The 15199-nt window shown below is 29.3% G+C and overlaps 2 protein-coding genes and 1 pseudogene across 4 annotated transcripts in view; 2 read left to right on the top strand and 1 right to left on the bottom strand.

Annotated features, from left to right (window-relative positions):
• Positions 1 to 15199, top strand: part of LOC149888523 (uncharacterized) — a 212626-nt gene that overhangs the window by 57639 nt on the left and 139788 nt on the right. The window lies entirely within an intron of this gene.
• LOC145188937 (facilitated trehalose transporter Tret1-like) lies at positions 292 to 11093 on the bottom strand. 2 transcript variants are annotated; one of them, XM_090087762.1, is made up of 4 exons: positions 10736 to 11093; positions 9159 to 9719; positions 1957 to 2260; positions 292 to 1814 (listed from the first exon to the last, which is right to left on the bottom strand). In XM_090087762.1, the coding sequence occupies exons 3-4, from the start codon at positions 2102 to 2104 to the stop codon at positions 1096 to 1098; spliced, it is 867 nt and encodes a 288-aa protein (XP_089943888.1). In that variant the 5' UTR covers positions 2105 to 2260; positions 9159 to 9719; positions 10736 to 11093; the 3' UTR covers positions 292 to 1095. The 2 variants fall into 2 exon arrangements, with proteins under 2 accessions (XP_089943888.1, XP_089943887.1); XM_090087761.1 differs by having other exon boundaries at positions 9513 to 9719.
• On the top strand, positions 12977 to 15048 carry LOC149888531 (uncharacterized; annotated as a pseudogene). Its single transcript, XR_016452982.1, has 2 exons — positions 12977 to 13518; positions 13630 to 15048. The product of XR_016452982.1 is annotated as an uncharacterized LOC149888531 (transcript).

The raw sequence follows: 15199 nt of genomic DNA, 5'->3' as shown, positions 1-15199 counted from the left end.
TAATACAAATTAAAACACAATCAGATTGCATATCCAGCACAATAAAGTTCTTTAAAAATGTATAATTTAAACATTGCATGCTGTAAAAATGCAAAACTGAGTTGTTATTTGTGCCGAATAAAACCACCTTATTTTTGGTGAAGTTTAAAATACAAGTTTCTCTGGCATACATTAATGCCTGTTTTCAAGGTTTAAATTTTTGTAAACTACAAGGTACACTCTTTCAACAACCTCTCATTTACAAGTAAGTTGAACATGAAAGGCAATTAAGATAGGAAAGAAACTGAAAAATCTCCTAAAATTTTATTTTTGATTTAAAGTTAATTAACAATAAATAAACTGCAAATTGTTGTTAAAAAAAATAATTGATAAATACATTATTAAGTTAAATCTTAAATACCTTCAACATTAAATACTAAAAACATTAAATACTAAAAAATCCTAACTTAAAAACAAATTTACAAGTATACAAGTGTTGCACAAAATGAAAATTGCATGGAAGATAAAAACTACCCTCCTACACACTCGAAGGGTATAGCAAGTAGTTACAACTAAGTTACAAAAACGAAATGGCAAAACAAAAGAATGAAGTTTAAAATAAAAACGAAATGGCAAAACAAAAGAATGAAGTTTAAAATAAAAACGAAATGGCAAAACAAAAAAAGTTTAAAATAAAAAAGAAAATTTGTGTTAAACATTTTATTAATTTTACATTTTGATGTGGAAAAAAAGCGAAACTTGAGGTAATAATAAGTGATGCTCAAAAGTTAATATATGTGAATAAACCCGTATTTGACCACTTTTAATATAAACGGTAATATATTATAATTGCTTAGTTGTAGCTATGGAGTATTTGCTTTGATTCTCTAATCTATGTAAAAAGCATCTAAAATATTTGCTTAACATGCAAAACTAAAAACTAAAATATTTTTGATAAATAATAGAACATAAATGCAATATAGTACATACAAACACACAGTACGTTTATAGTTTAAATGATTCAATTTAAAAGTTGCATTAAAATGCTTATACACAATAAAATGTCGTCGAAATGAAGTGTTTTTACTTTGGAAATAATTAGGCAAAAAAAAAAAATTATCTACTCAAACTCAGTTGTATTTCTTCTAGAGTTTTTCCCTTTGTTTCTGGTACAAAGAAAAAAACGAAAAAGAAACTAGCCAGACAAAAACCAGAGAAAAAGAAAAATGTTCCTTGTTCATAGAAAGATTCTATCATGTATTGAAATGTCTTTGTCACTAAAAATACCAAAGTCCAATTTATAAATGTCACAATGGCACTAGCAACGCCACGAACACGAGGTGGGAAGATTTCAGACATTAATAACCATGGTAAAGGTCCCCAGCCGAGGGAAAAAACAGCTATATAAACTATAACACATAGAACACCTAACCATGAAATTTGATTAAGAGGAACCGAGCGTGAAATATTGCTACCAAATATTGAAATAGTTTTTTGACCTTTCTCCAAAGGAATCTTAGCAATATCATAATAAATAGCAAGCAGAAAATTACAGATAAACATCACAATACTACCAACCATTAATAAAATTTTTCTTCCTGACTTATCCACAATTAAACAAGATACTGCTGTTGCTAATACTAAAGTAGCACCAACTGATAATGAAACCACTTCTGCATTATTAAAACCCGCAGTTGAAAAGATCTGTGCATTGAAAAATAGAACAGCATTTATTCCACAATATTGTTGAAAAAACATTAAAAATCCACCAATCATCAATGGTCGAAATAAATCCGCTTTAAAAATGCCCTTTAATGATGCATTTCCTTGTTTATCTAAAAAAAGAAAAATATTAAAACAATTACTATATAATTAAAAAAATAATATACAATTTCTGTGTATTTAAAATACACAGAAATTGTATATTAGTTTTATTTAAAACAGTATTCATAATTAAAACAGTATTTATTAACAAACCTAAACTTAACTCAATTTCATTACATTCCTCTTTGACATCATAAAGTGAACCTCTCAACCACCGAAGACCTTGAAGAGCTTTTTGCCTCTGATTGTGTGCAAGAAGCCACCTAGGAGTTTCTGGCATGAAAATAAGTAAGACAACCATAATTGAAACAATGACAATTGCAACAACAGCTGTCCATTCCCATGATAATGATGAACCAACCAAGTAAGACAAAAATATGCCAATTGTAATACCTAGCTGATTTATAGCACCTAAACCTCCACGAAGTTTTGCAGAAGATACTTCAGCGATGTACAGCTAGATAAAATATCAAGAATTAGAGTTGAAAAAAAACAAACAACTTATTAAGTTAAGTTTCTTCTATATAAATCATAGCACATCAGAGTAATAATTGTAAAAAATCACATAAATCAATATGCATGCATGCATGCATGCATGCATGTATGTATGTATGTATGTATGTATGTATGTATGTATGTATGTATGTATGTATGTATGTATGTATGTATGTTCTAATTTAATATGTTGAATGAATTTTAGTAAAAAACAGTAGCTTCACAGATCAACAAAAATATTTTTTTCTCATCATAGATAAAATTCATTTAATTTAAGATCAGTTTTTCTTGATGATTACAATTTTGTAATTTGTTTAATTGTAGCACACCTTATTCCTGAAATATTTTTAATAATGCTTTGCTGAATTTCCCATATCAATATAAGAAACACAATATACAAGTATCGTAGAATATTTAACAGTAATCCTTTACAAATGTAATAAATCAATTCCATGCAATTTTAGTTGAAGAGTTAATGAATGAACAGTACTCTGCACTACACAGACCTCTCAAATGCCTCTGAAAAGACCTTTAATATCAAAGTATTAGGAAAGAGGGCCATCTGTTTTGAAGAATGTGACTAGATCCAGATTTCATTTATGATAACTATATTCTTAGACATCCTTCAGTAGCAAATATTTATCTTTCACCCAAATGTCAACAGATTGTTGTATCACCATCAAGTAAAAGTGATTGAAAGTAAATCTGCAAACTAAAGGATCAAAGCAAACATGCACCAAAAACAAACTAATGTTTATAAATATTAGTTATATAGCAAACATATTATCTTTAATACTTTTTATATCTTTATCATCTTTAATAATTCAACATATTATCTTTAATATTTTTTAGGTCTGTAAAATCAAGAGAAAGTTTGCATAGAATTACATAAATCCTAACTTAATTTTTAGTTAAGTATAAAAAGAACAGTATTAAGTATAAATTTACTGTCTAATTCAAAACTTTGTTAACTATACACCAAACAGCTATAAAGAGTTTGAGTTTGAGTTAATGATGCATTAAAACTCATCGAATTTGAAAAGATAATGTAAATTGTATGTAGATTAGGTACCTCCTAGGGGAATAAGAATTTACTTTGAATAACTGAAATTTTGAAAATCTACTTTAAAGTGATCTATTTCAAATTACTATCAAATTTTAACTGAAGTAGAGAGTTAAAAAGATGAAGACCTTTGGAATAAGATGCTGCTTAAGTCTTTTCCTCATAAAATAACAAATTCTTTACAATTTTTTTAAAAAAGTGTCCATTTTTGATTGCTTTTTTGTTTCTAAAGAGTGTTTGTCAAATATATTTGATACAAGGCTTAGTGATTGTGAGTTTACTCCTCTTCTAAGTCAGTGCAATCATTGATTAAAATGGAATCCAGAATTTCTCAATCTGTGATAGCAGTTGTTTCACTTAAACAAATCTCAATGTCCACATAATCATCAACAGCAAAATTTTCATCTTTAAAAACATGTGATCTAAGCTTATTGATGTTTTCTTATATACAGCTTTATCAACAAAATTATACTTTCAAAACTTAACTTTTGTATCTTTGCTCCAAATTATCTCTTGACTCATATTTGCTGATTTTCTATTCTGTATGTTTAATCCAGTAAACAAAAGTATTTTGAGGAACACCAAACTTTTTGACAAAATTCTACTTAGTTAGACTTCACTGTTAGAAAATTTTAGGGTGTATCATCGATGAAAACACCCGAAAAAATCCTTTTGAGGGGTGATTGTACATACCAATGGGATATCATTCCAAGTATTTTTAAAATCCAGGATTGGCATTCGTGAGAAAAATTTGCATTTAAATATTTGCTTAAAACAGAAAAAAATGAAATCATCATTGCTTGAAAAAAAATGAATTAAACAACCAAATACTGCATTTCTTAAAGTTTATTTTGAAACAGATAAGCATTAAAATTGCACTTGATAAAAATTGAGTGTTTTTTTGTTATTTGCCACAGCCCTACAGCTTAAAATTTGTCAAAATTGTTATTGTTTTCTGTTACGGTTAAACTTGAATTTTTCGTATTTTTAGTAATTTGCAAAAAAATTTAAGTGAAGAAATTAAAGTTTTGAAATGCCAAACAAAGCAAAATCTCACACTGAGTGCCGAAACTATGTTTGCATTCTTTGCATGTCAAAAAGTGACTGATCACTGACACCCTTTCTGATAAGCAGATTGACAAAACATTCACCAGAACCTTTGGACTGAAAAGATGATAGACTTCCACATGGGATGTGCACAAACTGTCCTTTCCATCTTCAGAAAATTGATGAAGGAAAGGCTTCAAAGCCTTTTCCTAACCTCTATGACTTTTCTTCTATCCTTGTGAAACAACCCACACAAAATTCACCTGATTGCAACTGCATCATTTGCAAAATTGCAAAAACCAATGAAAAAACACCATTACCAATGACCAGCAATGTTGTCCCAGAGAGAAGCCCTCCCACAGTTCATAAGAGATGTTCACATTGTCTGACAATAGTTGGACCAGGATTACCACATCATTGTACCCCTGCAACAAGATGGGTCAACCTACTAAGGCTAAGAAAAGAAGACACCATAGGTGCAGAGGTTGTGGCTTCTTCTGTGTTGAAAACATATGATTCATCACCCAATGGTACTGTGCAACTTAGCCATGCAAGTGGAAGTCCTAAATTACCACTCAAACTTGGTATGTCCATTTGATCAATTTAGAAATTGATATTTTCTTGTTTATGCCTTAGAAAACCGATATTCATAAATCCACCATTCAATTTTTAAAAAATATTTAATTTTGTTTTAGGAAAAGCAGCAACAACTCAACTTTTCAAGGAACCACTTCCTGCTGAAAGCTTGGTGAAAGTTCAGCTTAATACAGGGCTATTAAGAGAGTTGTTGAGCCTTACTTTGCTAAAAAATTTTCAGAATAAGGAAAGTTGCTCAATGACTACTTCACTGTTTCAAAAGTGAAATTTTCCAAATGTGATACAATCAGAGAAGTTGTACATTGCAAGGATGTTGCCAGCCTACTGCAGTTTGTGTTATATGCACGAAATGTTTCTGATCAGCCCCTTGTTAAGATTGGAGTTGATGGGGGTGGAGACTTTCTTAAGATGAGTCTGGATGTTCTAGAGACAACTCCAGAACCAACAAGTCCAGTCCTAAAATCACTGAAGCTTTGAAGCTCTTCCTTCAAAGACTCTGGAGTAAAAAAACAGCTTTTAATTGCCATCTCTAAAGGAATGCCAGAAAAATATGAAAACATACAAAACCTTTTGAAACTGACACAGCCAAACTCAATTCACTTTGTTTTGTCTTGTGACATGAAAGTTGCAAATATCATCTGTGGAATTCAATCCCATGCCAGTAAACATCCATGGTGTTGGTGTGATGCTGATTCTTCAAAACTTGGACTATGTGGTTCTTTGAGAACATTTGGAGGCATTAAAAAAGCACACCAAGAATTCATTGCTCATGGAAATGATGTGAAAAAAGCTAAACAATTTGGAAATGTCATCCACTCACCTTTGTTGAACTTCCTAGATGAGTCCCTTATTCTGGATGCAATCCCACCCATGGAACTTCACTTGCTTCTTGGTGTTGTCAACCATCTCTACAAAAACTTGGCCAACATTTGGCCAGAATGCAAGACTTGGCCTGAGGCATTAAATATCCCTCTGCAGCCCTTCCATGGTGGACATTTTCAAGGAAACCACTGCCAAAAGCTGTTGAAAAATGTAGACATTCTTCAGAAAAAGGCTGAAGCTGCAGCTGCATTTGCAGCATTTCCATTCATTGATACATTCAGAAAGTTTGAAAAGGTGGTCGTGGCTTGTTTTAGAATGCAGCTTGATAAAAATTACCAAGAACACATTGAAAACTTCAGAAGTTCATACCATGATCTTCCTGCAACCATCACACCAAAGGTTCATGCTGTATTCTTCCATGTGTCTCAGTTTATCTCTCACAATCATAAAGGTCTTGGCCATTATAGTGAACAAGCCACAGAAGCACTTCATTCAAATTTTAAGCCTCACTGGCAACTGTTCAAGAGGCAGACAACTCACCCAGAATATGGAAAGCATTTGCTTAACTGTGTTGTTGACTTTAACAGTAAGCATGTTTAGTTAGTGTAACGACATTCCAAACAGAAAGAAGAAAAAATTTGGTAGAGTAGAATAGAAGCTTATTTTTAATTTATTTTCTGAAAATAGTCTTTAGAAGCCTCTTTTATTCATGTGTTGCTTTGCTATTTTTGCAAAATGTATAATTTTTGAATGAAATACAGAAAAAAACAATGTTCTATAAAGTTTCTCAATCAAGAATATGGGTTTTAATTATGACTATTGTAGGAAAACATTGAAACGCAAATTTCTCTCACGGACGCCAATCCTGGATTTTAAAAATACTTGGAATGATATCACATTGGTATGTACTATCATCCCTCAAAAGGATTTTTTTGGGTGTTTTCATCAATGATACACCCTAAAATTTTCTAACAGTGACTTTTTTCCAAATCTTTAAGAACAAGATATTTTTCTTTGACTGTCAGGACTGTGCTCTTTTGCGCAGACGCCATGTTGAATTTTTTACTGCACTATGTTGCAATGTGTTTGATTTTTTATCATATTTTGATAACGTTATTTTTTTTTGGTTATATGCTTTTATATTTTGTTATATGTTTTTGTTATTTTTTTGTAATTTGATAACATTTGATGTTATATTTTGAAGTGAAATCAACTGGTATTTTCAAATGAAGAAAAAACTTTCAATAACTGAAGGGGTTTTCATTAAGGGGAACAAAAAATCACTTCAAATAAACAAAATTTTGAATAACTGCAGGTTCGATTAACTGATGGATATTTGTATGAGTTTGTTAAGGAAAATTACAGAGAAGGAAAATTGCTCCAAAAAAGCAGGAAATTCAAATAAGTGTCAGTTTGAATAACTGGGAGTTTACTGTACCTCAGCTTGATACTGACACAGAGCTAATTCATACTGGGAATAGTATTTAAACAAAAAATCTAAAGCGGCAGTAACAGGTATTTTCCTTGATGATATGTAAGAGAATCAAATTGGTCCACACAGTCATACAAGATAGGTGAATCTTGCAGGCAGACTACTTAGAACTTATAGTTCTGAGCATGGATTAGAGGGACAAGATCTAAAAAATTTGAAACTGTTAGCAGAGTTAACAACTTCAAGTTCTTTATATCCTAACCTTCTAATCCATGGATTTTATTCTGTCAAGTGGAAACTAAGGTAATATACTTAGTTTCATATAAAATACAAAGTTATTCACACATTTCAATAAAAATATATAACGTACACTCAAAATTATACTATACATATATAAGCAAAAAAATGTTTGTTAATAGACTGAACACAGATTTAATGTCTACAACATATCCTTAAGCAGCTAGCCATGGTTAAGAACCAGAACAAGCTTGTGCATGATATTTTATTGCTGTATATCTGCTTCTCTATCTGGAATACACACAATGAAAGCATTCTTCAGAAAATTCTTTGTAGTTAAGATGAAAAAGAAAGAAGATTTGCAGTGCAGAAATATCTCAAAGTGAGAAAAGATAATGCAATTGAAGAATAGAGTGTAGAAAATAATAATAATAATAATAATAATAATAATAATAATAATAATAATAATAATAATAATAATAATAATAATAATAATAATAATAATAATAATAATAATAAATAAATCTTGAAGCTAAAAGTCTATCAGATCTAATCAGTTGAAAAACTTAAAGGTTAGTGAACTAACTCTTACTTTTTGCCTAAAGAAGCAAGACATAATACAATAATAATTTCTTGAAAACTTGTAGTATGATCTTCTTACCTGTCCATGGTCAATCTATTGAACAAGTTGCGAAAGAGGTAACAAAGGCTTCAATTATGGTGTATGGGGCTGAGAAAAGAGATGGGTTACTAATGCTTCAATTGCCACTAGAAAACTAATGATTGTGTCCCAGTCAAAGAAAGATTTTCTGAAAATATTAATATCATGTAAAAAAATAAAAGTATCATATGGTCAAGGACATAAGAAAAATGGCTCACAGAATCCTCAATTAAAAAATTTTTGAAAAATAATCCTGCTTAGTAGCCACAGAAGATAAATAAATGGTAAGCAAACAAGAGTAGATTCTTCAGCAACAACTAAAGGCACAAGAAGGTGACAGTGAGCCATCATTGCAATTATTGCATCAACATCAGCATCTTTAAAATTTCATCCAACAGATGAAACAGAAACTTTTCCATACTATTCTAAAAATTCTTACAATTCACAGAAGATTTTGAGCTGGCAGTGATGAAAACACCAAATTAGAATATGGCAAACCAGTTCATCAGGACCATTATAGACAACAGATCAACTTGTTTAAAAAAATTGATTAACTGTGCTAACACAAAGAGCCTGCACACATCATTTTGAGGCCAGAAAAACCACTACATAAACAAATTACATTTACTTAGTTGGTTTCAAAATTATGGGTTTGTGAGTTACTTACCATTTGCTGGGAGGCCACATTGTGAGTTAACTACCATGCGCTAGAAGGCCACATTTACTATGTGTTGGGAGGCCACAAGACAGCATTTAGCATGTATATCCAAGCAATAAAGATAAACATTCATTGTCAACTTTGAGAAAATCTAAGAATAGTCTACTAAAGTAGTCTGTATTCTTTAAAAATAATGGTTTGGCATGGCATAACTGCAGAATGGGTTTTTGGACTTTACTACTTTAAAGATGTGGCAAAAAACTAACTAACCATCACTGGTAAATGTTATTTAGGAGAAAAACATTTTTGCTAAATTCTGAAATTTCTTGGTCACCAAGCTCACCTGACATAACTACTTTAGACTTCTTCCAGTGGGGGTATTTGAAAGATAGAGATACCATAACAATCCTTGAACCATTCAGCAATTGAAAGCCAATATTCATGAAAAAATTGAAGGAATAAGCCATGAAATATCACATTCAGTTATAAATCACTAGTTTTTATGTTACTCTACTGATAAAATTTTGCAAGTATTTTAAAAAATTAGAAAAAAGAAAACCAAGGTGCTCTGCTGAAAAGAACATGAGTAACTACTCACAATTATGAGTTTAGTGATAGCAAAGTAAAGTGAGTAAAAATATGAGTATGGTGATAAAAATACTCATTATGAAAAAAAAAAAAGTTGAAATCTATTTACAGGAACAGTTAGAGAAGTTATACCAACAGCAACACCAACCAGTATTCTTCCAGAACACAACATAAATATATTAGTTGCATAACTTATCAAACACCATCCAGGAATGTAAAAAACAGATGTAAATAAAATTGTAGTCTTCCTTCCAAACTTGTCTACACTATAACCAGCCAAGATGCTTCCCACTAACGCACCAACTGCAATTAATGACTAAAATAAAAAAAATATTTTTCTGTATTAGATAACTTTTTTTTACATCATTATATTCACAAAAAAAGTTATGCAAAATATCAGAATAACACAAAAAGATTTATCAGAAACCTTAAAATATCATTGGTCTTAGGCTTTTCTTACAAGGGAAATTTTATGAATAAAACTTCTATATGATTTACAATAAGCATTGTGATTGAGTTTTTTTGTTAATAGTAAATAATAATGAATAAAGAACAGACTTCTATATCAGTCTTTTAAGACAAATCAAATTTCCTGAAGTTTATTAAAATTTAACTTTTTATACAATTAAAACTCTAAATATTTTTAGAATAACCAATTAAAATTCATACATAAACTTGCTTTACACATTTAAAAAACAAATTTAACAGATTTTATTTATCAGCGCTATTGCGCAACATTTATGGTTGCTGAAACAAAATAATTTAATGTAACTGATATTGGTATCACAAACTTTTGTACAGAACTTTACAAATTTTTATGTCTAAATATAAAAATTATAATAAGTTCAAAATATTATTAATGAAGCAAAAATTGTCTAAAAGTTACCTTTTATACAATATTTAAGTTAACTATGTTTTATACAATTATTAAGTTACCTATGAGGCACTATTACAGTTTACTAACTTCCTTATTTTCCAGACAATAAACAACCTTCCTTTAAAACAAAGAAAACTAATATCCATTCTTTATTTTGATCAAAGAAAAGTACTCTGAATCACGTTTGAGACTTCGAAGTTTAATTCAAAAAATTTATCATCTATGTTTTAGTTTTTCCTGTCAATATGAAAATTTGTTAAAGAGAAAAAAAAGGCAAAAATGATAACGCAATAGTCTTCCTTTATACATACTAATAAGTTTTAAGCTGAGGTTTGCTTTTGCAAAAAAAAAAAAAAAAATTTTCAAAATGATTTGTACCTATCAGTTTAGTGCATACTAGAGTAACATTGAGATACTAGAGCAACATCAATATATTACATAATACCTAAACTCACCGCAAACCAAGAGAATTCTTCTTTCGTAATATTTAATCTTTCATCAGTTTCCATTTTATGTTCAGTTGGAGATGTATAACCGAGAGCAAATCCAAAACAAACAGATGCCAATGAAGCAATAGCAGAAGCAATAAAGGCTGTGATAAAACGCTCATTCTTGTTATTTTTCTCATGTGAAATCATTGAGGCCGTTACCTCATTAGTCTCCATATTCAATATAATATAACAGCTCAGTAATTAATAGACTAATACTAAATAACACTGTATGTCTTTTTATCTTTTACATAAGATAGTGCAGATGTCATGTAGTAGTAACATTGATTACTCATTGAAAACGGTTGAATATTTTATTTTATAGATTCTTTCATTTGCCTTTCTTAAACTTAACCAATCAAATGATTTAAAATGCGAATCATGTGATATTAAATTTAATCGCTTTGGCAAAGCACAATAAAACGCATGCGTGTAGCTGAATATTCTTGTCACACGTTTGGATTTATTTTTCAAAAACAAAACACTTTGTAATTGGGCGTTTAATAGGTTTAATTGGATCTTAACAATATTTTAAGTAATCTGTAAATATATACACATCGCAATTGTTGTAAACATGTAATTGTAATTAACAATAAAATTTAATGATAAATTTTTCTTCGGGCGCTACTCGACTTCCTCCCCCTCCCCCTAATTTTATGATTGATTCTGATAGAGAATTTTATGCTGATTTAAGAATCGTATACAAACATGGGTCTCAAAATCAATGGAAAGTGCTCTAATATGTGAAATATATTAAAAGTGCAAAATTATACGACAAATCCCTAATATTCGCCATCTTGAATAAACTTATGCTACAGTTGATCTTGTTCTCAAAAGCAAAACAATGCCAGCCTGGTTTTTATTATAAAAAATTTTTTCGGATTATTGCAGGCGCGAAAGTTCTTTCGAGTGTTATTAAATATACAAACGAGTATAACACATCTTACTCTTGTGAAACATGTGATTCTTTCTTGAAAATTTAATTTTCATGAAAGAATTTAAGAATATTTTTTTAATAAAAATTTGCTTTATTATTAAGTAAATAGTAATAGTAAAGATGAACTTTCATTGAATAACAAAAATGTAATTCTTTTATCTTTTTTTAGAAAAAATCCGAAACATCAACGTCTATCAGTTGCAAAAAATAAACTCAGCAGTGTTACAGAACTGAAACTTTAAGTGTAACAGCCTTCGACGGTAATAAGTGATAAACACGGCGATCTTCTATTTGACTTATTAAGTAAATTTTTCGAGATCGTCCGTGTTTTATCATTCGGTCTTATTTTTATAAGATTTTTCATTCCGTAATTTCAAGGCATTTCATAACAACGATATATATTAACTAGATGTCTAACTTCCGAAAAAAAGTGAAGCAAATTTTTTTTGCCACCAGCATATGATTGGATAATAACTCGTTTTGCCACCAGCATCTGATTGGTTAACAGATTTTTTACGGAAAAACGAATAGCAAAAATAAAACAAAACAAAAAAATATTTGTATCAGTTAAATTAGAAAATGTTTAAAAAGTTAGTCAAATTGGAATGATTTTGTGAAATGCTTTAGTATTGGATAATTTTATAAATGTAGGTTAAAAGTAACGTCAGTTACTTTTAATTTTCTATTATAAAAAACAACTGCTAAGCTGGTAATTTTAGTTTAAAGGAAAAAGATTTTGAACCTTCGGAAAATATCAGAAGTATATTTATTTTAAATATTTACATATGAATGCCGAGACAAAATTTATTTAGAGTTGTTCCAGATTATATCATATATAATATAATGTGAATATATATATATATATATATATATATATATATATATATATATATATATATATATATATATATATATATATATATATATATATATATATATATATATATATATATATATATATATATATATATATATATATATATATATATATATATATGAAGACTCCACGGGAAGAAACGGCAGGGTCACATTTTGAAAATTTTGACATTTTACACATTCTAGCTTTATTAACCACAAAAGTATAGTTTGTATTTGAATTCAAATCAAACAAACAATTTGATGCATATTTAAAGTTTGACGGAATGAAATCTCTTTTCTTTATTATACAAAAAATTACCTCCCCGAAAAACAAATTTTTAAGAATGTGAATAATGTTCGGCACTTACTAAAAGACATCAACCAAGTTTACCTTCCTTATTTTTTGAATTATCAAGACTGATATTGATAGCTTTAAGTCCTTGTTTTTCAAAATAGTAACAGATGACTTGGTTGATGTAAATTTAGTAAAAATGGCGGCTAATGAAAAACCATTAGAAATGCTAAAGAAATCCAAAAAACGAAAAAGTAAGGAAAGATTGCGTGAAAGTAAAAAAAAAAACAAAGACTAGCATCACATAAAACAGGACTTTATTTGTTTATTAATGTAATTGTAAAAGGTTGAAATGCTTCGAAATTGTTAAAAGAGAAGGTAGAATTTCTTTATTAAGTTATTTTAACTCTCTAGCCAGCAAGGATGCTCAAGATTCGTATCTTGCTAGTTTAATAACTTTAAATAATGTTTCAAGAAGAAGACCACGAAATATCGATTCAAATGGTTATAATAGCAGTTACAAATATAAACTTTTTATTACAAATCAAGAGGTAATAACGAGTAAGAATTCGTTTGTTCATGTTTGCTTTTCTGCATTTACTTCAATCTTTGGGATAAAGAAGGGAAGATTGGAGACAATAAAAAGAAGTCTTTTAACCACAGGCAAATTATAATTTTTTATTGAATACATTAATAATTATAAAATCTTTTTTCTTAATGCAAGTTTTCAATAACATTAATCTTACATAAAAATTACGTTTTTTCATTATATAGGTCACTCACCCCACGATCAAAGAGGAAAACACAAAAATCATTATAATAATTTTACTCCTGAACTTAAAAATAAGATATGTGATCACATTTCTTCTTTCAGAGGTCGAGAGTCTCACTATTCTCAAAATAAAACTAGGCGACTATATCTTCCTGAAGAACTGAATATTACCAAGATGTTTAACCTGTTTAAAATCAAGTATGGAAATGATAAATTGTCATATGAATCTTATCGCAACATATTTAACACTAATTTTAACATTTCTTTTGGGTACCCTAGAACTGACACTTGTTCTAAATGTGATGAGTTTAAAATTAAAATCGAATCAATAAAAATTGAACTATCTCTTAATTCAGAGTGCAAAAAGCTTAAACAACAATTAGATGAGATAGAATTACAGAAAGAACAACACCACAAAGATGCCGAAACATTTTATGTTAGAAAACGAAATGCACGGTTTAAAGCACAAAGGGAACAAAGATTTGAGTCAATTGCTTTTGATTTCCAAAAAAATCTCAATTTACCAAATCTATCAACCAATGACTTTTACTACAGAAGAAAATTGGCATTTTATTCATTTAATATTCACGTGCTTTCAAGTAATGAAGTTTTTTTGTATTGTTATGATGAAACTATTGCTAGAAAAGGGGCTGATGAGGTAACGTCAATGTTATATGATTTTTTTATGAAACATTTAGACAAAGAAATTCGATCTGTAGAGCTATTCTGTGATTCATGTGCCGGCCAAAACAAAAACTATACATTAATTCGTTTTATAGATTTCCTTATTCATGAAAAAAAAAGGTTTGACTTCATTAAAGTTATTTATCCAGAACGCGGACATTCTTATATGGAGTGTGATAAAGATATGGGGTTAATTAATTGCAAAACACCTGCATGTATTCCATCAGATTGGATTAACATATTCAGAAATGCTCGTAAAAGACCCACTCCATTTTAAGTTGTAGAATTGATGCAAGATATGGTAAAAAATATAGCTGATTTTTTAAGACCATTTTATAAGAACAAATGTCCAATTCCAACACGTCCTCTTCGTGAAATTTGTTTTAGAGGAGACTCAACTGGCATTATATTTCATCGTGATTCGTGGAATGGGTTATTATTAAAAACAAATTTAAAAAATAATAGGAAGATTGCTATAAAAGGTGAGATCCCAATTCTATTTAATGCAAAACTTTGTATCTCCGAGGCAAAGTACAGAGACCTACAAGTGTTAAAAATGTTCACATCCAATACAGAGTTTTATGATTCTCTGCCTTACAATCAGGAGCTTGTCGAGGCATTTCATTAAAATATTGACTCTGAAGATGATGAATAAATAGACGCCTTTTTTCATTTGTAGTTTGACCTTTCTTTTTTCTTTTTTTGTTAATGTTTCTTGAAAGATTTTTAAAAGTTAATGTTTTTTCTTTCTCTGCATTTAAACTGAATCAATTTATAAAATTAATAATCACAAGATATTGAAATATTGATATTAAGATAAAAATTGAGAATACACATAAATATTAGTTTTTTAGTTACATTTACCCATAAAAATTTAAAACTCATATA

The sequence above is a fragment of the Hydra viridissima genome, unplaced genomic scaffold, assembly GCF_058129835.1.
Source record: "Hydra viridissima isolate aposymbiotic clone 2 unplaced genomic scaffold, HvirCarnegie_v1 scaffold_5, whole genome shotgun sequence".
In the NCBI taxonomy this organism is placed as follows: Eukaryota; Metazoa; Cnidaria; class Hydrozoa; order Anthoathecata; family Hydridae; genus Hydra; species Hydra viridissima.
This window is presented reverse-complemented; position numbering and strand designations above follow the sequence as displayed.